Source organism: Ambystoma mexicanum, chromosome 8 (genome assembly GCF_040938575.1).
Source record: "Ambystoma mexicanum isolate Mex_15411 chromosome 8, UKY_AmexF1_1, whole genome shotgun sequence".
NCBI classification, from domain to species: Eukaryota; Metazoa; Chordata; class Amphibia; order Caudata; family Ambystomatidae; genus Ambystoma; species Ambystoma mexicanum.
The window spans coordinates 995,230,368-995,254,120 of record NC_090929.1 but is presented as its reverse complement, the minus strand read 5'-3'; the positions used below and the strand labels follow the sequence as shown (position 1 = coordinate 995,254,120).

Here is a 23,753-nt window from a genome sequence, read left to right as displayed (position 1 = left end):
GAGATGGAAGCCGCCGAGGGACACCGACTCGACAGGCATTGACGCGCAGCACCCCCTGCTGTAAAACAAATTCCAAAGCAGAAAGCTGGATATTGGAATATCAAAGATAAGGAATACATGGGAGGACACAATCCATTCGAAATGGGAGATATGTTTTTGTTCACATCCGTCTTGGTGGGGGTTCAAGGTACACTATAGCCACAATATATGCCCCCAACATGGATCAGAATGGATTTTTGCAGAAGGGGCTGAACAAACTTGAGAAGTTACCATTAGGACAAAATTATAATAACAGGGGACCCTTTATCCGATCATACTCCCAAATAATTGTTTCTTTTCATGTTTAAGTGTGAAGGGTGTGGGTCTTGACCGTCTTCGTTGTCAGATTCTGCTTTCTGTACACCCTTTTGTCATAGTGTTGTAGGCTGTCGGTGATGCCCACCATTGTTTGTGGATATATTGTTTAGGTAAAATTTAGGACTGAGGGAAAGGTTGGATACACAGACAGTGGTGTCTGTGCTCTTTGTGACATCAAAGTAGTGGAGAGAGCACAGGAAGATCTGTGCTCTTGACAGATGAGCAGACATAGTGTGACTAGCAGGGGTAAACGAATCGCGAGCAAGCAACATGTAGCCACTACTACAGTTGATCCTATGGAAATGTAGGTACCACAAAGTAGTGGACAAGCTGGCACAGACCAGTCAAAAGAGCTGCGATATTATAGTGGGGGAAAATCAGTGTGGAAGATTGTGATGGCTACTGATGGTGATCTTGTACCTAGGAGCAAGCACAATGAAATGTACTCGGGAACAAAATCGCAATGGGATGTAACTAGGAGCATTGGGTTTTGTGTGCTCAATATTTTGAGCTGAGTGATCGAGCTCGAGTGACTGTAGGGAGGCCAGATGCCACCAACCAATATGGGATGTAGAGCCTGGATGAGGTCAACTGAGGATCTCCAAGATTCTACGGCCATCACCAGCCTCAGAGGAAGCCCCTTCTTCTAACCCAAAAAAGACTCTAAGATCAGAGACTGAAGAATCTGTGAAGGCATAAAGACCATGTAGATGGGGTACCCCAGATCAACATCGGGGATCCAGGTCATTGGTGGAAAGAAGTCACCCAATTAGCTTAAAAGGAATAAACTGCTTGCAAGATTGGAGAAGGGAGGAAAGGGCAGCAGAGGCCTTCTCCCCATTAGTGAGCCCCCTAAACTGCATAAACTCTGTATTGAAATGAGTTTATTCTTTGTGCTCAAGAATACTGGTAACCCATGGTGTTCACCCCAGTTCTAACCTCCAGCTTCTCCCCTGGCTCATTCCCCCCTGTTGCCCCCTCCTGATAGTCCATATGACCTGTCCAAACCTGTGACCCCTACCCCATTGTTGCTTAAGGGCCTCCATACCCTATTGAAACTTGGATGCTAATCAGAGGAAAATCTGGTTTTCCATCATCAAGTATCATTAGGATTTCTTACCCGGACTCGTTGTACATATCCGCATGAGCATCAACAAAATACAAGATTGGATAGCGGTAATGCTAGGGGAACGAGAATGTGGGGTGTCTCCAACCTGAACCGTTGAGCATACAACATTGGTTTAAAACCTAGCAAACTTAAACACTGTTTTCAACTTCCCTGTGGCGATCCATGAGCAGGAGAGAGCAATATTCTCTTTTGTAGGGCATTCATGGACCTGGGATTTGGAGGCTGCTGGCAGAAAAGCTGGTGCCAGGAAACAGTGACGGTATGGAAAACGAAATGGCTTACAACCCTTTTTTTACACAAAATATAGAAAGATATAATCATTATGAAATATCTTTAATGATTAATAGCTTGACGTCTCACAGTACAACAAAATTCCATCTTTTAACTACAACTTCTCCAGTTGCACTTGTATCTCACATCAAACTTTCTTCTATTATTCCCCATCCCAATAGTCCAGTGACTCGTTCTTTAACTTCATGTGTGGGACATTCTGCCAGGTTTTGTCTTATTATATTAACGTTTCACCACATTTAAGATATCTACAATAATGTCTTACTCTATTGAACCTTCCTGCTCACAGTGGTTTGTCATCTGATTAATGAAACAAGGATTGCATAAGCGGTTTCCAAGCCATTATTGTCTCTTCAGCTTCGACTTCCATCCTCCTACCGCCCATACGTTGATAGCATACCATTGCCTCTGCCAGCTTTCAGTTCCTGAAGTCATCCCATCATTTATTCACCTTGGGTTCCTCTGTATCCTTCCATGCCATTGCAATTCTACATTTATCCAATATGCACACCAAATCCATGAATTAAGTAAAGTGTTTTCGGGTCTTTTTCCTTGGTCAGTGTCTCGGCAGGCACACGTTAGGTGTCCAATTAAAGTCCTCCACTCCAATCCTCTCCACTTTCATTCATACAGAGACTGAGGAAAGGTAAAGGTTATGGTGGTCCTGTTCCTTCCAATTATGTGTTTTTCATATGCTGCAAAGTCTTGAAACATGGCTCTGCAGCTGCATATTTTGTTGGTCTTGGCTTTATGAAAGTTACTGTTCACACAATAATGGTTCCATAGAAAAGTACTTATTGTCTGATTTATTTATTTATTTTTTCAGCATTTGACATTTTGAACAACACTACCATCACATTAAAAATGGAAAAAATTCCAGTCGAGGCTGACTCTGAGCTTGCTTTTCCTTTCGGCACTGAATCTTTGGGCCTGACAAACATCATGAGGATCCAGGGTAATTTTGTCAATCATGTGCAGGTAATTCACGGTGCTTTAAAATTGTTTTTTAACTTGTATTTGGTCAAAAAAGATGACTTATTGAGTACCAAGTGGTCTATTGGTGTCAACCTTTGTATGTTTATTTTAATATTAGGTCATTAGGTCAGCATTTCAGTTTGGTAGACCTAGTCTCTTTCTGGTGTTTCATCTCTGTCCCTGATTGAAACACTCATGACTCCCAGCTCTCAAGATGTTTTCAATTGCTGGGTGCCAAGGGGTGTTAGAGAAGAGGTTACCAGCCCAGATGCTTGATAGACATTCTGTGTCCACGAAATCCTTACCTTATCGCCATCTAAAAATCACCAATTTAAGATATAGCATACCTGCTGTATAGCCTGTCAGCTTTTCATATCCAGTGGAAGAGGTACTTTGATACTATGGCAAAACCTTTCCAAATGCACTATGTTCTCATAGTATGAGATAGGTAGGCCTAGGTACAAAGATTAAGTCTTTATTCCAGTTACTGAATAAACCCTCCTAAAGTGCTCATAGACTGGAGACTCCCACCACCCCACTCACTGTAGCTCAGCCTTCAACTGATGTACACATGGAAAATGTGTCATCATGCACATTTCATACACCAACATCCATCTCTCACTTATGATGACCAGCAGAGCATGCATAACAGGACATAACATCTTGGATGTGATACTATTACTCCCAGTCCGTAAAAGAGATGGACAGGGTTAGTTTTAGGTCTTCTCTCCCCAAGGATTCATCTCGAAGTTTTTCATTTACAGGGAATTAAAGTTCATCTTCTGACAAAATCAGAAACAATTGAAAGTACTGAGGAGCCACTTCAAGACTTACCTTGTTTGTCATCCTAAATAACGTATTACCGTTGATCTGGAATCTCTGGAACAGAATAATAAAAAGGAGATGTCGCACTTCTAGACTGATTTTCCCACTCCTGTCTGACCACTAGGGCAAGCTTCTGGAGTTTAATCTCGATGTCCGGTAGTCATATTAAAAAAAAAAAAAGAAAACTTGGCATCCCTGCTCAGGTGTACACGTGATCAGATCAGCAACAATAGTTTTGAGGCCAGATTTTATTGTGCCTAATCTTAGTAGTTCAAAAGGCAACCATAGTGCTTCCCAGTTTGGCTCAGTAGACTCCTTAACCTCAGTGCATAGCCATATGATGATTGTGGTATAATTCATGTTTTAGGCATGTTCTCCACTGCAGTCTCATGTGTCACCAATCTTTCCTGGTCTTTTTTTACAGTGTGTCACCGTAATAGATGGATTCATCACCTTAAACGTGCCTGAAATGGTCTTCAAATTCGATTTCCTTTTTTCGTTGGCATCTATTAGACAGTTTAGACACTTACTTATGTACCTATTTTTGGAAGACAGATACTTTTACTACTGTGCTTAGTTGGGCTTCCTCACGATTCCTGGGCATTTTCTGTCAAAGGACAGTTCAACTGGTAACACATTCTTTTGCAAAGGCACATCCTGGCCAATCTCACAGCCCATGCACTAGGTAGCTCCATGCATCTATGTCATTTTCTTTCATTGATTGGTGCTAGACATCTCTTAATATCTTTTAGTCTCCAACAGGTTCTTCTAAATAAAGTTATCTGACTCCACTGTTGTTGTCTGCTTCCAGGGTCAGCTTCTGTTTCCGCCTATTCCTTCAATGACTATTTTCACATAGTGTAATGTATGCCATTCAGTTGTCAGATGATAACATAAACTGTTTGCATTTTTTATAACTAGTGTCCTACACACCCCTGAGTTCACTGATTGGTCACTTAACAGTATGGAGTGTACAAGACTCTGCAGTTTGGAAACTCGTGGTGCTTATTCTGCTGTATTCTCAGGCTACCCACATCTGTGCTTCATGGACATTTTGCCTGACAGCCATTGAAAGTCTCCTTAAACCGTCATTTTGGTAACTGATCTGCTTACTTTATCAGAAGCAACTCATCACTTGGCACCTAGTACCGAAGTTTGCTTGGTGTTGGTGCCAGTCTTATGTGAGGTGCAGCCAAAGCCTAAAGTTAGTGGCACACTCCAAAGCATACCTCCACCTATTCCATTCTGAGGTACCAATTGGGTATATGACCAATTGGGTCTCTATCCTCCGAGGTGCTGAGACAATCCAACATGACAAATTCCAAGGTGCCTAGAGGATCAATCCTGTGGGAAAAGGGTGTCACAAAGGTTTCCTTGGAGTCATTTTTCATGAAACCACCCATCAATATACTCGCTCATGTACTTAATCCCCTTGTAAAAGGAGTGTCAAACGGTAATTCTTCCAATTGTTATGTCCTATTCTTGGACTTCCAGGGTCTCTTCTACTTTCTAGATTTCTTGGTCAATGCTTCATTTCAGCTAGGCCATTCTACAAATATTGCTGAACTTTCATTCATGTTATTGAGATCATTGCTATTAAAGAAACCAGGATGAAGTAGTCCTCTGGGCCATCGATTTGCACTAACTTTAGCTGAGAAGTACTCCTTTCCCAACATCAAAAGCGATAACGATTAACACTTTTTCTTATATAAATCACAATCAGACCCTTCATCAGTGGTGTGGGATCCATGTCTTTGTTGAAATTCTAGCAATAATAGTTTCTTCATATGCTGATCTTTTTGATTTTACACCCCCTCCTCCCTTGCAAGGGCCAGCTTGGCTTTTGATATATAGTTCTCCCTTTGGTATTTACATATGCCAACAATATTGGATGGAACCCTTCATGTAACACTGAAATTGAACATAGTGATGGTCTCCTACTAACCACAACCCCTGTCTGGAGAGATGACCAGGAACGGAATACCACCACGTCGGTCTCATTAATTAGACAAGCTCTGTTTACTTTAGGGTTGGGTAAAAATCCTGACGTCCTTGCTAATTTCTGCAATGGAAATGTAGATGATTTTCCCCCTATTTGAAATTGTTAGGAAAGCTGTTCTTGTTGCTGCCTTCCCTTAGAACACCCCCATGATTCTGCTTGGTTGCAGGTCTCCAGAAGAGGACATCTGTCTGTCAGATCAGATTCCTGAGTTTAGCATCTTGGCGACTGACATATGGCATACTGCAGCGTGCTGAGAGGTCAGAATCAGTTCTTTTCTGGACTCCGAAATCGATTAATTTATATAATCTGAGGTGGATCCATGAAAAGGAATGCTGCTAATCAGAAAATTAAGCCACACATCCAACAGTGTCACACACTGGAGCAGATAGGTCAGCCATAATACATCAGAAAATGGTTGGGGTGTGGTAAGTCAGATTCCGGAGACGGACAAGAAGTCATGATTTTCAGAAATGTTATTCTCTTTTCTGATTCAAAAGACTTAATATTTCCCCAACTCTGTGGTACTAAACCCTACTCTATACAAAGGTCAAAGGGGTGCTACTCAGGGTGTCAAGATGGTTGAACATGAATATAAACCGCTGCACAGAACCTATTCTGTCCAACTTTCTATCCATACGACTCACAAAAGAAAACTTGAAACAACCAAGACATACTTTTGTGACTTGCACACTGAAAGGGGGTGGGGGGAGTGCTGGATTCTGGTACCCCTCTGCACTGTCTCTTCACCTTAATCCCTCGCCTTTTGTCACCGCCCTAACATATGGTTTGTGTATTGCCGAAGTGCCTTCTCTGTTCTCAAGTCAAGTCTCTGGTGTCTCCTTTGAATGGTATTTCTTAGTCTTTCTCCCTTTGAGCGAGACTTTCTGCTATGCAATCTGGGGTCCTTTCTGTCTCTGTCTCCCCACTTTGGGGCTTCTCTATATTCCCCACACTCAGGGGCTTGTCCCAAGATTTCTGTTTCAAGTTCTGAAATTAAGATTGGATAAACGGGAGCTAAAAGCATCTCCTCTGTAACCAGTGACCAGGAGCTACTGCTGGGGACTGATGAGCTAATAAATAACATTCTGCAAATCAAACTTCTATTTTTTTTTTAAAATGTGTTTTATTAGTTTTATCCAGTATATAAGTGACCACATTACACGACACTGACCAAGCAGTGTCGATTGCCATCACACAAAATCACATAGTCCCAACACCCTTACCCCCAAGCCTAGCATTACCCCTCCCCAAATCCCTTGCCCATTGCACTCTTATACTATCCACTCACTAATCTAGCAAGACTGGCACACTTCTCAACCCTATCAAGGTCAGTCTGCACTCATTACCTCTATAACTTCCTCAGCAAACAGGGTTTGTACCAAGACTTCCAATTCCAAAATGCCCCCGGGCCATCCCCCACCGCACTCCTTCATGCCCCTGTTTCCGCCATCGCCTCCTTTTCAAATCCTGCCACCACTCCTGTACCCGGGGGCCCGCTGAGGATTTCCATGCCATCTCTATTCTGAGTTTGGCCAAAACGCACGCCAGAGCCTTCATTTTGTGTATATATTTCATGCCCTTCGGGCGTGGAAATTGTCCCAGCAGGCATGCCCCCGGGGAAAGCACGTCCAGTTTCTACCCTCCTTTATGCAGTTAACTCACCACACCTTGCCTGTATCGCCCCACTACCGGACAAGCCCAGAACATATTCAACATCCCAGCATCCAACTCTACACACCTGGGGCGTGCCTGTGTCTCCGCACCTTGGAACCTAGAAATCCTCTGACGTGTCATATATGCTCTATGCGTTACAAGCAGTTGTATGAGCTGCAGCCTTGCATTCAGTGACTCATTCATATGGTATTACAATACATGCCCCCATTGTGTGTCAGTGAATATCCCCCCTAGATCCTCCTCCCATTTGCCCTTTACAGCTAAGGAGGAGGGCGGCCCGTTCGACAATAACAAGTCGTATATCCGTGATGTAGTTTGCCCCCCCTTCCGCTATGTCATACCGTCCACCACTGAGTGGCACTCCATTAATTCGCTATATATTTGGGTCATCTATAATCTCTCTTAATAGTGCAGTATAGCAGATATTGACGTGTGTGGCCCGCCAACTCTACACATTGTATAAAAGTCGTATCTTGCAATAATTGTATTAAAAAATAATTGATCTTGGTAGTGAGGTTGGAGTAACAAACTATGCACAAAAGTCAATACTAATTCATCAGTTTAATTCAAGTATTATATCACAAAGTAAAAAAACACACATACATCATGTTTTTAGACGTCTACCATTTCCCATCTTTCATACTCATTCATACTAACACACATCCAATGTCAAACAAAATACACTCGAACCGCAGGAAAGTCCAACTACCATTGAGGTCTTTCTTGTATTCTTAAACAAAAAAATATATTCTTTCTATTACACCCTTGATTCCTGATGGTGTGGAAAAAAGTCCACTGGCATTGCTCATAGACTGCGTCGACATATGTTTTGGTCAGATATCAGTAGGCTTGAAGTTGTAGCCCAAAGTAGTTCCGACCCTCTTCAGGACGAAAACAGGTGTGGAACTTCCCTCAAACTCGTGACATAACCGTTTCTTTCTCCAATGTTGATTGTCGTAGGTGGTGCAAGCCGTGGGAGTGAATCCAAAATACTTCAGAGGGCAGTATACCGAGGAGCTTGTTAATATAAATTGCAACTTGATCCAAATAGCCTTAATCGACTAGATAACTAGTCCTTTGGCCTTCACAGTAATGTGCGTCGTATAAATCCTGACGTCTATACTACAGCCAGTGGAGTGTGGGATTAAGTCTCAAAGCATGGACGCTGGCATATGATAGCCAGTACTGTTGTCCACACAGGGATCACATCGATTGTCCAACGGCATACGCGGGACGCCACTTCTCCGTGATGCAGCTCGCTGGGTATCATCAATGTCGCCCTCATTTGTGCGCCCCGCAGTCACTGCGACTTTGGAGATGCACAAAATGAGGGTGAGATTTACTGCGCCCAAGCAGAGCTGGGCTTGCGGGGGTGTCCCCTGCTCTTCCTGGGTGCAGTAATGGGGGTCGGGGGTCCCGGGGGTGACCCCGGCTTACCATTTCAGAAAACGGGGGACACGTAAAAAAAAAAAGCACCCTGCGGCATCAGCTCCAACCCACATTAGTGGGAAGAGCTGACACTGCAGGAATCACAGAGTGCGGGAGGCACGCGCAGAAGTGTGCCGCCCTAAAGGTAAGTGGGGTGGGGGGTTGGGAGGGGTAATACAGGCCAGAGGAAGCGGGCACATTGATCCATATGATCACTGCGCCGCTCTGTAACTGCCGTCTGCATTTTCGGTGTCGCAATTGCGGGCGGCGCAGTGATCACATAGATCCATCCGGCTGCACCAGATCATGAATCACTTTTTTCATCCTATTGGCAAGTATGGATGTAAGTATCTTGCTATACTGATTAAGCATCGAGAGGGGCCTATAAGAGCTACACTCGTCCGAAGGCTTATGGGGTTTAATAAGTGGAATAATGATGGATTCTCTCAGACTAAGTGGTAGAACCCCCGCTTCATAGGAATCGTTAAAAGTGCTGAGCAAGTGAGGAGCCAATTCCTGGGCATACTCCTTATAAAATTCACTCGGTAGCCCATCTGATCCTGGTGTCTTCCCCGTCGGCAAGGCTATGATCGTGCTCTGTATATCTTCCGGGGAGATGGGCGCTTCTATGCTGTCTCGCCTCCTGACTCAACACCGGGAGCACTATCTCCTCCATTACCTCCACTAAATTAGCCCCCGGTGTTCCTTCCTGTACAGGTCTCAGTAAAATTCCAGGAATACGTTGTTAACACCCTCCTGGGTATGACATAGGTCCCCCTTTTTCGAATATATAGAGTGCATGGGGTACTGCTTCTCCTCATTCTTATACAGCCATGCCAGCAACCGGCAGGGCTTTTCTCCTTACATGTGTTGCCTTTCTGTGTATTTAGCAAAGCTATGTTTGCACAGCCTCTCCCAGCATTCCATACATTTCTGCTTTAGTTCTATGATCTTAGCTTTCGTGCCCAGTGACCGCACCCTTTCCTCTGACTACGGCAGCCCCCTATTGAGATGTGCCTGGACACTGCTCGACCCTGCCATGGCTGCCCCTCTGACTACCACTTTCCGTGCCTCCTAAAAGGTACCAGCGCTGCGCACACTGCCCACATTATGGAGAGCGTACTCAGTGATGCTATCCTTCATGCTGTCACAAAATGTAGGATCCTTGAACGACTTTCCTCTAAGCCTCCACGTAGGTATTGGCGCCCGAGGTGGCACATATTGCCATTGTAGGCTTAGCGGGGCAAGACCCAATAAGGCCCTCCCCTTGTACTGGCTGTGCGTGATGAGATATGCTAATTCACGCCCCACAAAGAAGTAGTCTATTCTCGTGTGCACCGCCTGTGCTGCAGAGAAGTGCGAGTAGTGTCTGCTGTCTGGATGGAGGACCCCTCCAAGCATCCACCAGGGCAAAGGAGTCCAGGAGACTCTGTATTGTCTTAGCCGGTGGAGCCGGTTTGGTGTATCTGGTGTCTGCTTTGTCCAGCAGCGGGTACAGCGTGCAATTAGAATCCCCTCCCCATATTATGTTACTGTCCCTGTATGGGCCCAACCTGGGGTACAGAGTTGGAAAGAACGTTGCTGCCCCGTAATTAGGGGCATACGTATTGACCAAACACGTGTCCACCAACTCCAGGATACCCTGTACCAGTACCATTGTGCCCTTGTTGTCTGTCTTAACGTGGGTGACCTTAAAGGGTACAGAGGGCACTATCCATATTGGGACTCGCCGAGCATACACAGAGTATGTGGAACCAAATACCTGCCCCCTCCATTTATTTGCCAAAAACACATGTTTTTCAGCCGTGAGGTGTGTCTCCTGCAACATGGCAATGTCCACCCTGGTTCGAATAAACCCTATTTCTTTTCACATATGCGTTCAGGCCACTTACATTCCCAGTGAGGACATTTACTGTCCCAGACATTAGCTTTTATCCCCTCCTGATGGGCATGTCCGCCTGGATGCAGCTCCGAGCACAGCTTCCTTCTCATGACTTGATCCAATCATAACAGTCTTGCTACTAAACCACTTAAACCTATGTGCAAACAGGCCCCTGCCCCACAAAACGTCCCCAACAGCCCCAACTATATACAACTGCCCAGCAGCGGTGCATTTGCTCAGGCATATCCGCTTCTTGCATTCGCCCCTAGCAGACCTACATGGGGCTAATGCACAGCGGTTGGGCCCAAAAACAAGGGCCCACCAAAAAATAAAAGACTTGGAGTGTGTGGCGACCGCAACTGCAGGTTCGAGCCTCTCTCTGACATGGTGTAAGATGCTGACCAATACAAGTCCATGTCCTGAACTATTCAGCAAAAACTAAGCAAGCAGCCACAATCAACTCTGGGGCGAACCATTCTCCTAGTGAACACTGATTACGTACAGTATATGCTTGAATACGGATTAACTGGGCCACAGCGTCTCTCTTCTTGTACTGTCCAAAGTTCCCTAGGTGTTTCTGTCCATTGATTTCGTCGAGCCTTCCTTCTGTCTCCTCGTGTCCTCTGCTTCCCCAGCATCTATCTTCTCCCTGTCTATACATGCCTGCGCCTCCTCCGCAAGGTCAAAGAACCATGTCCTGTTCTTTTGTATAATCTTGAGTCCTGCTGGGTAGATCAACATATATTTCAGTCCAGGTGCCGGAAGCCTAGATTTGGCCCCTGTGAATTGTGCCTGGTTCTTTTGCACTTGGAAGGTGTAATCGGGGTAGACCGCCAGATCCGCCGATACTCTTTTTAATTCGCCACCTTGCCTTGAGTAAGCCAGTATTTCCTCCCTGTCCAGCGGGAGACGTCTGGACAATGCTCTGTGTGCCCTCTCGATTGTGAGGCCCCTCCCAGGCCCCCAGTCATAGGCCAGGATGTTCCCCTCTCGTTGCACCTTGATTGGTGGCTGGCTGATAGACGTCTGCCCCAACAAAGACTGAGCCTCTTGTGACCCCAGAGTCATGAGGACTGCTTCACTTAATCCACCGCACTGCCTAGGTCCTCCGATTCAAGCCAGAAATCCAGTTCCCAGTTATTGATCCTTGGAGCTTAAGTCTCCATTGTTCAACTCAGAAGCTTCCCTTTCTAATCTGCATCACCGCTGCGCACTGCGGGTCAGCCGGCATTCGGTCTCGCCACTTATATCCAGTATACTAGGGCCTAAAATGTGAGGAGGCTTGGGGCTGCACTTGCCTTGTGTCCGCTGCTCCTCCCTTGCTGCCGGAGGGGCTCCAATGCCACTCCTCCCTTTGAGGCCTCGCCGGTATGGATGCGCCGGCTCCTAAGCTTCTGGCTCCTGCTGTTACGATGGGTCTCCGACGCGGTTTGTTATGGAACCGCTGGCGGCTTCAACCAAAGTTGCGGCTTGGTTCATCCAACATGGCGCCTGTACTCGGAGTCAATGGTCTAGTTGTCAGGACGGGAGACGGAAGCGAAGCTCCGCCTCCCACCCCGGAAACGCTACAAGAATCCACGTCTCCTGGACAACAACGCGTTGCTACTGGTATCAGAGGCTTTGCTCCGTGAGTTGCCGTTAGAAACCTTACGTTACTATTTCCTGAGAACCTTTGTGTCTACTAACCCTTGATTTCTCTCCTTTCATTTTCGAGCAGGGAAGCCCCGCCTCCTCTGTCACCCACGCTTGCGTTACCGACTCCATTCGGCCACCGAGAGCAGTGTGTCTCAACCTCCACGCTTGTAAGCTCCTTTCCGTTTTGTACCCGGTAACCAGACTTATAGATCAGGCCTCTCCCCCTCTAAATTTCTCTTTTCTTATTCCTCCTAAACCCAGCTTTTCAGCTGGCCTTCCCGCTCATTCTCGGAACCCCGCTTGGAATCCCTCTCTAAAGGCACACACACTACAAACGGCGATTGGAAATCCTCTGCCGACACCCAGTTCCTACTGCTCGCTCCAAGTGGCTCTCAACCAGGTATTACTACACTCATCCAACACTCGCAAGAAATCCGCTACTATCACCTTCGCTAACTTCTATATGTTTATTCCCAGTTTTTCCTGAGCCTGATACTTCATAGACGAACCACTTACCTACTGTTAGAAGATATCATCCCACAAGATCTTGGAGAGTCTGAAACCAGCTCTACACCCAGCGCTCTCTACCGGCCACCGGGTTTTCTTCCCCATGAGGGTTTCCCGGGAGTCTCCTTTCGATACCTGAGTTGGAAGGTGTCGGAAGCGGGTTCCGGGTAGATCTATCTATTCTACATTTCGGAACGAAGACAAGGTAGGCCTTGTTGTGTTGTTCTTGCCGGCGAGTTTGCATGTGGGGATTCTCCAGAGAGTAATGAGTTGAATTGTAACACCTGCTGTGAGTGCACCTCTGCAGTCCGCTACTGCTTCTGAGTCTTCGGATGTCTCCCGGGTACACTACGTCTGTGTGGCAGGCCTCTCTCCCTCTCCTGGGCACCACTGTGCACTCTCTGCTTTCCTCACCACACTGCCGCCCTCTTAATTCCTGGAGCCGACCGCGGTCTGTATCTGCTAAAACTCGCGTGTCCCTCTGCGGTCCGCCGCCTCAACCAGATCATTGGATGCCTCCCAGCTAGTCCACGTGGACGCATCGGGCCTCCCTCGATCTCCCAGGGCTCCACCTCTCTTGCACTGCTTGATTCACTCACGGCTGCCATCTTCCTTTCTGGAGCCGACCGCGATTCGTTTCTTCCTTGGTCCTCCACTCCGCTTCGTCGCTGTACCTGCAGGCTTCCTCTCAGCTGGCTACTCCGGTCCGGGTCACCTGCATTCTCACCAATTTCCAGCCTTCATGTCACACTGGAAACTTGCTTTTGTCACGGATCATTGAGAATCTGGCAGGAGCGGCCCTAGAAGGAGACCTACACCATGGCAGCAAGCCACGCCCCCATCCAGCTTCTACATAAGAGGCAAACCTATAATGGTGTCCATTATTTATGGCCCCTTATGCTTTAAATTTAGTATGGTTGTTGCCTAATGTTTTATGATAGATTGTCCCAAACACACAGGGTTAAATTCACATAGGTGTGTTTGTTCGGCATCAGTTGGTGTGAGGAGCTAAAAGTACCTTGTGGTAGCTGTTGGTGTCAAGCTAAGGGGGTGCCTCCAGGAGCTAGAGAGCACCCACCTCCCCATATTTGCGAACCTTGTCTTTGTTCCTTTCCCCACAGAGGGGCTTCTCTTTCACTCTTCTCTCTCGAGTTTCGCCATGTTTTCCCTACTCATGGGGCTTTCCTCGTCTCTTCCCTCCCCACTCCCCCAAAGCCAGCGAGATAAACTGCAGCCCAAGGCGGGTTGCCAGAAATCATACCCCAAGGTGGGGTGACAGACAAGCTACCCAAAGACAGGTGGGAAGTGGGGGCAGCTACATCCCAAAGCGAGTGAGAAACAGGAGCCTAAGGCGGGCTACCATGAATCAGACCTTAAAGCGGGATACCAGATAACCGTCCTCAATTAGGGACGACAACGACAACACCCTAGGGCAGGGAAAGAGAAAGCAAGCCCCAGAGTGGGGTACAATTATTTAAAGAGCAAGAAAGGGTGGGAACAAATCAAGTAATTATTTTATTTATTTCTGATTTCTCCATTTAAATGTTGTAACAACATTTCTTCAACGCTAATCGTTCCTTAAAGTTAAACTAACTTTCATTAAAAAATACAGCTCCTTTGAAAAAATCATCAAAACTATACACAATATCGGAGTCTTCACAACCCATATAGCACATTGCTGAGCGGCATGCCCTTGTTCCATTTATCTTTAAAAATAAATTTAAAAAACGCCTCAGCCAAATTATGCAAAGAGCTATAAAACAAGGACAGATTAACAGGAAATGCATCAGCTCTTCTTCTTGCACCATGTGGCATTTGCACTTGACGTCCCCATTTTTCCATTGTGTGTCTGTTTAGTGGTAAATATAGTCTTCCAAGCAGTAGCCACCTTCTACAGGCCGGTGAGACAAGGCTGGGGATGTCTCCTGCTTTTACAGCCAATGATCTTCATATGTCATTGAGGAAAGATTATTCATTTTTTGTCTTTCAATTTCCTTCCCCAATCATCTGCTTTCATTTTATATTTCTTTCCTGAAGCTATTTGGATTAGGAAAGTGGTTTATCTTGTGTATATCCTTAATCGACCAGGTCTTCCACAAATTAATTCCTGCATTGTACCACAAGTATTTTGTACCCGCCTGAGCTGTCACCATTTCCATTATTCTGACGTTTACATTCATATTGGTTGGGGGAGCCCAAGTTATTCAAAAAGTAAGCTGAAAATCTAGAATTTGCGTCTTGGCCAGTGGTCGAGATCCCTAATTCCAGTATTAATGCGCTGTTCAGGGTTCCTGGCGGAAGACCGACTGACTGTCTTAAAAACGTATTTCGCACAATTTCCAATTCACAGCATTTAGTATATCCCCAAATTTCGCTACCATGGGGTGTCATGATTTGTACGTTTGCTTTGTATTCCTCCAGGCATTTATCAAGCCTTCGGGCTCCATACATCCAACAAAATCTCGAAAGTCCATTGAGGGTAGTTTTTGCTGCTGGATTTTTTTTTTTGTTGATATGCCTGGACCACTCCCCATTACATGTGAACGTTAACCCAAAATATGTGCATTCTTTCGCTATCTCTATTCTAGTTTTATCTAGTAGCCAATTGTATGTTTTGCCTTTCCTCCCAAAAACCATGATTTTTTTTTTAAGCTTATTTATTTTCAGCTTGTGCCTACTCATATATTCTTCAGCATAGCTTAAGCCCTTTTGGAGACCGGCTAGCGTTGGATCCAAAATTATGTTATCATCAGTGTACAAAAGTACGCTGTGTGGGACAGATTTCAATTGGGGCTGGCAAACTTTCCTCCCTGATGTATTTGGATCGAAATCTGTTACAAACAAAAACAGCAAGGGCCAGTGGACAGCCCTGCTTTACTACTCTGCTGGTGTGGGAATGAGGCGGTTCAGCTGCCGTCTCTCTTTAAACGGACTAAGGCTGAGGTGTCTTTGTAGCATAGCTGCACCAGATTCAGTAGCCCTTTTGGCATACCTATAGAGTCTAATTTCCTCCACAGCACGCTACGGTCGACGGAATTAAAGACCTTTTCCAGGTCGAGAAAGGCTGCATATACACGCCCACCCCTCACTTTACAGCACTTCTCTATTATAGTATTTAGTGTAAAGCAGTGGTCTTTCGTGCTGTATCCACTTCTAAAACCTGCCTGATAAAGAGTCAGCATTGAGTTGTCCTGTTCCCACTCTTCTATTCTGGACAGCAACATTTTTTGCAAAGATTTTATTTGATGCATCCAGTAAGGACATGCGCCTATACAACTGAGGGTCATTAATAAAAAAAAAAATCTAATATCGGGACTGTCCTGTGTGTGTACTTCCATGATTCCGGGAGCATAGCCGTTTGACAGATTGCGTCGAACACATTAAACAAAATAAGGGCCCACTATTCAGATAGACAAGTAAAGATCTCTGGGTACATACCATCCGTACACGGGGCTTTCCCAACTTTGGTGGAGGCTATTGTTGTTTTAATCTCATCTTCCAAGAAGATATCACTTGTTAAAGCTTCTTTCCCTTGTTTAACATCCATCTGGATGCCATCTCTGAATATGTTCTGATAATGGGCCTTGCATTTATCTGCGGTAATTTCGTTACAAGGCTCCCCACTCTTGCTTTTGCATCCCTACGCTACCAGTTTCCAGAATATTTTTGTTTGCGGCCACAGCATCCTTGAGTAATTCCCTTTGTTTCATAGTAACAAAGTTTCAACCTTTTCTTGTACTTTTACCCTCGCATTCCTGGCCTGCGGTGTGCACGTTGCTCTTTACAAATTAGTTCAGCTTCTTTTTTTTCCCTTCTGCAGGGCTTATCAAACCATGGCGCATCGTAAGGGTATGGGCACTGCGGTTGTAGAGCTGGGCCCTCCTTACACATGATCTATTGAACATTTCCAAGTAGATCTTCAAAGAAACTACATTCATACGCATTGCCTGCATTATTTAGCAGGTTCCAGGCCTCTTGCTTTATACCGCTTATGTTTGCTAGTTATGATATTTTATTTGTATCGCGCTCGTACACAAGTGTTTCAGAGCACGACAAGGCAAGGGAGGGGAACAGGGGAGAACACAACAACTATTTTACTAGGATCAGTGACATTGAGAAGGCGCAAGTGCAATGGAAAAGGGGGAAAGTGCAGGGAAGTGGGAGAGTGGAAAGTACGGAGCAGATGCGAAAAGATAAATAAAAATAAATAATTTCCTCATTACTAGGTTTATTCCTGGACCATCTTCCTTGCATAGTATTATTTTTGACTACGTTACTTGTATTGGCTTGGAAGCCTATTCCTAGTTCGAGGGTGAAGTGGTCAATCTCAAACTTCCAGATCTTAAAAAGAAAACAGTCCACTAAAACATAATCAATCAGTGAGTGCTTTACCCCTCCCTTGAAGGTGCTTTTTGGTGGTCTGTAGTACTTGAACCTTCTGCTTAGCTCAACCATTGCATAGTCTGTCATAAATTGATCTAAACTGCTGCCGCCATCATCATACTTTGGGTTTGCACCTAGTCTTCGAGGAATGGAAAATGTATCCTCCAGTTGGGCCATCTCAGAATCCTCATTGGGTCCCAGGCCGTGATTCACATTTAAATCACTCAGTATGATTATACCTAGAGGCATTCCATTCAAATGAGAGGTACCCAGAAAACATCTTTTAGTAAGATTATAAATTGACACCCAGGTTTGGGAGGATTATAAATGTTAAAAATCAACTTCCAATGGGTCTCCTTGTCCTACAGTAAATGTGCTATTAGGTCCTTTGAATTATGAGGATTTTTTTTTAACTGGAACTGCTACAGGCTTGATTACCAGTTTTATCAAACCGCCTTTGCTACGCCCCCTCTTACTTTCCATTGCATTTAGAGAATAAGAATAATATACCGGCAGTGTGATCTCATCCATGAGCCATGTTCCTTTCAGGTTAATAATAGCAAATGTTCTAAAATACATCAGCCAGTCCTAGTCTTAGGCCTTGTTTTTGATACCGGATACATTCCACAATAGCGTATTAGGGTAATTGCCAATCTGGTAGACTATGGCCGTTTGTCCAGGCCGCTACAATTGTATGCTCTGGTAAACCCTGTCATGAGCCTCTCTTAGCGGTCTAACTCTAGCACTGCATTGGTCATAGCCCTCCCTTTGGGAGTACTGTATTTGGGAGGGCATTTATATTGAAGATTCCCTCTTAAATAGTGTAACCTGCATTGTGTGTATGTTCTCGTACCAGCAAATCTTTGATTTAACATCCAAATATACCTTGATCCCTTTTTCTCAAGTGCATCCATACATTCAATTAAACACGTGTCATGCTGTGGATTATTAAAACCAAATCTGATGCTCTATCCACCGCAACACATAGTCATATAAAATAATATGCGTACAAGTAACCTTTTTAAGAGACATCAGTAACCACCAGGACCTCCTGTGTGTGAATATTCCTGTCATCTTGTATTAGTCTATCTTTCTATGGGTCCTTCCTTTGAAAGTCTAAATCAAATTTGTTTTCCTCCGTTCAGTTAGGGAATTGTCCTGTGCAGGTTTACTCCTTGAAGTTATTTTATTAAACTGGAGCTGTAGGCAGTCAGGGAGACGCACAGTCTCTACAGGCGCTATTTCGGCTGTACGAACCACAGAGCCATTTGCCATTATGGCTCTTCTTGGGCGGTCCTTCCTGGACAGGTCTTCTGGGACTCTATCTTGGTTTTTTCTTTCTGATTAATGTTTATTTTTAGGTTAGACTTATGGAGGAGTAGGTATGTATAAGGTTTTCCCTTTAACATTTGCCTTCTGTCTTTCTTCTTCTCCAGTAGAGGCTTGAATATCAGCCAGTTTTGATTGGCTGCCGTGAGTCACCATTTAAAAACGGTCTGGCTTTTTTGATTCAGGTTGGACCTTAGCATCTGTGCCTCTTCAAGTTATTTTGGCGGAGGGGCTAAAAAAGATACACAATTTTGTATCGTACCCAGCTTTTTGGTAAGGCAGATTTTAAGCAACTCCTTCTTGTAATCTCTCATTTCCTGGACCATTTTCGTTAGATCATTCACTAGGACCCCCAATTGTGCAGATTTTTTATCCACCTCTAAGTATTAAAATCATGAACTTCTGCTCTGTGGATGTAATAGCTGCAGTCCCAAACTTCTTGCACCAACAACAGATGAATTGTTCTCCACAGAATACCGTCTGGCATTTATAGAACTGACCCATTCATCCCCATCTGAGCTCTGTACCCTTTCTCGTGCAGAATAATCCATTGGGTCCATTATAATCTTAGGTATCATAGGAATGGTTGGAACCTGATCTTACTCGTCCGCATGTTTCTCTTTACCTGATCGGGATGGTTGACGAGCAAACTCCTCTGGTTAATTGCTCAAGGAATTCTTAATACTTTGTGGGACTTTTTTGGGTTCTTCTTCCAGTGCGTGTTCCAGTATTTCTACACCATCGGCAGGTTCGTTTCAGTGTTGTCCCATACAATTCTCTTCATATTGGCAGTCCTATGAGTGCTCCAAAGCTTACAGAATTGATCTATCCAAAAGTCTGGTGGTCTTGGTGATGCATGCGTCTTGCTCATTGGTGTAGCTTTTGATTCTTTGGTATTGCAGACCCAAAGGGTGCATAGCCGGCATTGTTTCTGCAAACCTCTCCTTCAACATTTGGGTTGATTTCCCAGACTTATTGGAATTGCACTCCCCAACAGGGCTAGATATTGCAGGGATTGCTTTTTTAAGCACCTCACCTTCTTCCGCCAATCTGGTCAGGGTCTTTTCTTCATCACTGATGGGAGGGGTGGGGTTCCCATCATTGAGAGGAGCGCAAACTTTAAGAGTTTATAAAGTCCTTGCCTCCACTGAATTAATCTCTCTTGGGTTGCTCAATGGGCAATGATGACCTCTTCGCTATCGGTACCCTTCGTGTTGCTGCATCGTCTTTCTTTGTAGAGCCAATTTGATTGTTGACTGAGTTTTGGTGGTTTTTGCCCTGGATACTACTGTTGGAATTGTTTCGCGATTTTGAAGAAATTATCTTGCTACCAGTTGTACACTTCTTGGGAGGTGTGGCCAGGTTTTCCGTCGTTAGGGAGAATTCTCTCAAAAGGCTAATATCCCAAACCTAGTGAGTCCCCCAGCAGCTTTGCTGGATTTTTGGGGTTTACTTTTTTCTCCTGCTAAGAGTTAGACTCTTTTTACTCACACTCTTAGACATGATGTGAGGTGTCCCTTTATCTTTCCATGTGTTTAATGGGCTATGGGGTCTTTTACTCCATAGGGTCTCATGTGTTTTTGATGTGGGTTACACAGCACCCTCCGTGCCGTAACCCAGGGGTGTCGTAGCGACCCCCCAACATAGACTCCATACCCTGGGACTGACTACTGTCTCCCAGGGCATGTAAAGTCACCATTGGCTTTACTAGTCCCAAATTAAGAACAGAAACCAGTACAAACCATCATATTGTGGACGTACTGGTCAGGGCAATTCGATTGCCCCGGGGTCTGTTGTTCGAGGGGGCACGTCTCCGTCCCCCCTGATCGAGTTTTGGCTGGTGGCAGTGGATACTACTTTTTATATTCGACCGCGAATATATCTCTATGGGATTTTCCCATTGTTCGAGGCTACCAACTTTAATTATTTAATTCTTATAGCCTCGAACATACTGCCGGTTTATTTATTTAATATTAATTCACCGGTTTGTATTTTTTGCCAGAACTCGATTCTAAAATGGCGTTTGTGTTCTCTTCTGTGACTCCAACCCAAGTCGAGTCCTTTGTTCCACTTTTTGGCGGGCTTCTCCACAGAAGCCTTCAAAAGTGGTGCCACTCTGTCTGGGTACCACAGGGGGTATGGGAGGGGGTTTAGGCACCCAGGACTGAGTTAACTTGGTAACTCAAGTCGCACTCTTGTGTGATTGGCCCAAGTGGTGAGCCGGCCGGCTCACCACTTAGCATGTTTGATTGACAGCTATGCTGAATGAATGGGGGTTTGCTGCATAAAGGCAGGGCTTTGGGGACTGGAACTTCAGAAGTCGCCACAGGACCTAAGAATCCGAGGAGGGAGAAGCTGAGCCGACCTGCAACGACGATACCACCGGTGGAGCCCTGCTGAACCGTCTCACCACTTTTCCTGACGACAGAGGAGACAGTGGCCGCCTTGCCCGTGCCAAGCACCCCGGCAACCGGAATACCACGGCTTACCACTAACGCGAAGAGAAGGGTAGTACCTTTTAACCGAAAGAACTCCGCGACTGGTTTCTTCCCTGGCAGTGCAACGACCTTCATCTTTCCTCCACGGCGAGACCTACTCTTCCTCTGGACGAAACACCGACTTGCACCCGCTGCCAGGAACAACTGCCCCCGCTGGAGCTTCCTTCACACTTAAGGTACTGTGTCCCGCCTGGCTTCCCTTGCGACAGGTCGTTCGGGGTGACAGTAAAGCCTCGACTTTCTAACCTGGGCTGGCCTGGGACAACCTAGCTAACTTTTCCTGACTTTAATTTCATCCTTTTTGTGCGAACTATCTACAAGACTCTTTGGGCATAACCCCACTGTGTGAACCTGGACCCCTTCTGCTTGCTCTCTCCAAGAGTCTGGGCCTTGCAATTGACTTCCTTGCTCTCCAGTAGAACTCTGCCTATTCTGCCTTACTGTGGTTCTTTTAAAAGTATTGAAATTTGTGTGCTTCCATAACTCTGCCTTTTTCCCCTCCTTTTTTAATAACTTATTGGAGTGCCATCTTAAGTTAAGCCCTCACCTCTGTCTGAAAATAAGTGGTGTTTCTCACTAAGACTTGTCTGATAAGTAATTAGGGTTGTATATATATAACAGTGACTGTGTGCTGAATTTATCTATCTATTTATGCTAGTGTAATTTACAAGTGTGTGTAGTTAAATAAATAATTATATTCTTTTACACCAAAGCTCTGGTCAGTGTTTGCTTGTGCTACTGTGTCTCTGTACCTATTGTGTATACTCTATATACTGCCTAACTCTTCTTGAGGGAAGTCCGACTGCTCAGCCACAGCTACCAAGTGAATCTGTGTGGTACAGACTGCTACCAAGTGGGTTAACTGCCAAACACCTGTAGTCTTAAATCTTTTGCAGTGGTCCCTAAGGGAACTGCACAGGTTTCTGCCTAACATGCGTGTTTCTGTTGAATTCTATCGCATTGCTGCCCGTAGGACCCAGCAAAACTCGATTCAATCCCAACACTGGATACCAGAGATCAATGGCCAAACTGACGGAGAAGCATGACAACCCAGATAAGGATAACCAATAATGGAGTGGAGATTAGATGTTGCAGCCTACAAAGCTCTCCCTTGACGCTTCCTAATTGCAATTATATTTTTCAGGCACAGGTTATAACTGTAAAGGGTCTTTGTTGTCAAGCATAAGTGCTTCCCAAAGTGTGTTGCTGCCACACAAGCTAATAGTCAAGATTCATATTCATGAGAAGAAGACTCAAGTGCGCCAACCTGAATAATCGATAGCTCTTAAGATGCTTATTGGTGAGTCAATAGATGAAATAGTACATTGAAGCTAGTTTGGGTTAAAAAAGCTCCAATTTTATTTGTTGCAAAAATAATAATGGTAAATATGGCAGGGTGTTACATCACACATGTTCATAGTTAACAGTTCACAATTAAAGAGAGGTTTATTTAGGATTTTGCATAGGGATAAAGCATTTGATTCACCCTGATTCGTTTTTACAAAAGATGTTTCTTGTTTAGTCCAGTTGATTAATTAAGATGATACTGAGAATTCAATTGTTTCAATGAAGCTCCTGTGTTAGGTTTGGTCTATAGTGAGTCCATAGTGAGACTGTGTCAGCGAAAGTGAGGAGAGAGAAAAAAATATATATATTTTCATGTAATTAGCATTATCCTATTAATAGATGTGACTTAAATCCAGAGCAATAGAAGTGCTTATGGTTGGGAAAAGAAATCAAAATTTAGTTAAAGGTCTTACCTTTTGGAGTTGTAGTGTATTTCTCGTTGTGATAAGCGTGAAGATAGTGTTGTCCTGGTGGATGCACGACTCTCAGATATGAGATTGTTTCATAGTCCCGCGAAGGCGCGAACGTGCAATGATGTCACGCGCACTGCAACGTGGCGGAGCATCATGACGTCACCACGTCCCTCCCGTTTTTCACGCCCCTTTTGGATTTGGCAGAAAGGGGGGCACTGTGGGGGGGGAGGGGAGTCTATGGCCACTAATGTAATACTGGGCAAGATGTTAAATTCTATTTTTTAAGGAAGCTATCAATTTCTTGAAACCTGAATTTTAAACTGAGGTACTGGTAAATATTTATTGTATTTATGGACTGAAAATTAGGAAAATATTAAAAAGGTAAAAGTAATTATTTTATCCAAAAATCATCTATATGAATTCGCTGGAAAATATAAAAAAGGATTGGTGTTGATGGAGAGGAAAAACAATAGATTAGAAGAAAGATATGCAAGTGGTAAAGAAAAGATATACAAGGCATCTCATCGTAAAGCATACATTGTGTAACTTTTTAGTTTGACAATTTTATAGCCAGTTGAAAATCTCTGTATCGTAGTTTAATCCTGAAACACAAGTGTACATTGTAAAAATTAATTTTGATTCTCGTTTGCGTAGAAGGATTTTTTGTTGCCTCCTCTGGAAGGTTGTAGGAAATTTTCCAAGCCAAATATTTTTAGGTCTTCGATGTTGAATATTGGGTGGTCTGTTAAGACATGAACTGTTAAGGGAGATCTCAGGTCTTGATTATGTATGGCTCTTAGGTGTTCGAACATTGTAACCTTGAGTTTTCTGATGGTACTTCCAATGTATGTCCTTCTAGAGATGCATTCAATTCCATAAATTACATTTTTTGAGTTGCAATTTATAAATTGTTTGATCAGTTTGATTTTTCCATTTGGTAGTTGTATTTCTTTTTTGCCATGTTCTAAGAAAGGGCAAATCTTGCAATGTCCACATTTATGGGTACCCATAATTGGTTTCTGAAAAATCATCTTGTTAGAGTTTACATTAGGTATTGGACTGAGAAAACTTGTGCTGA

At 44.5% G+C, this 23,753-nt stretch overlaps 1 protein-coding gene across 1 annotated transcript in view; it reads left to right on the top strand.

Moving 5' to 3' along the window:
- VPS13D (vacuolar protein sorting 13 homolog D) overlaps positions 1 to 23,753 on the top strand; it is a 3,263,180-nt gene that overhangs the window by 635,599 nt on the left and 2,603,828 nt on the right. Inside the window, exon 20 of the mRNA XM_069610908.1 lies at positions 2,604 to 2,755. Coding sequence (XP_069467009.1) covers positions 2,604 to 2,755 — 152 coding nt within the window. The remainder of the gene's footprint in view (positions 1 to 2,603; positions 2,756 to 23,753) is intronic.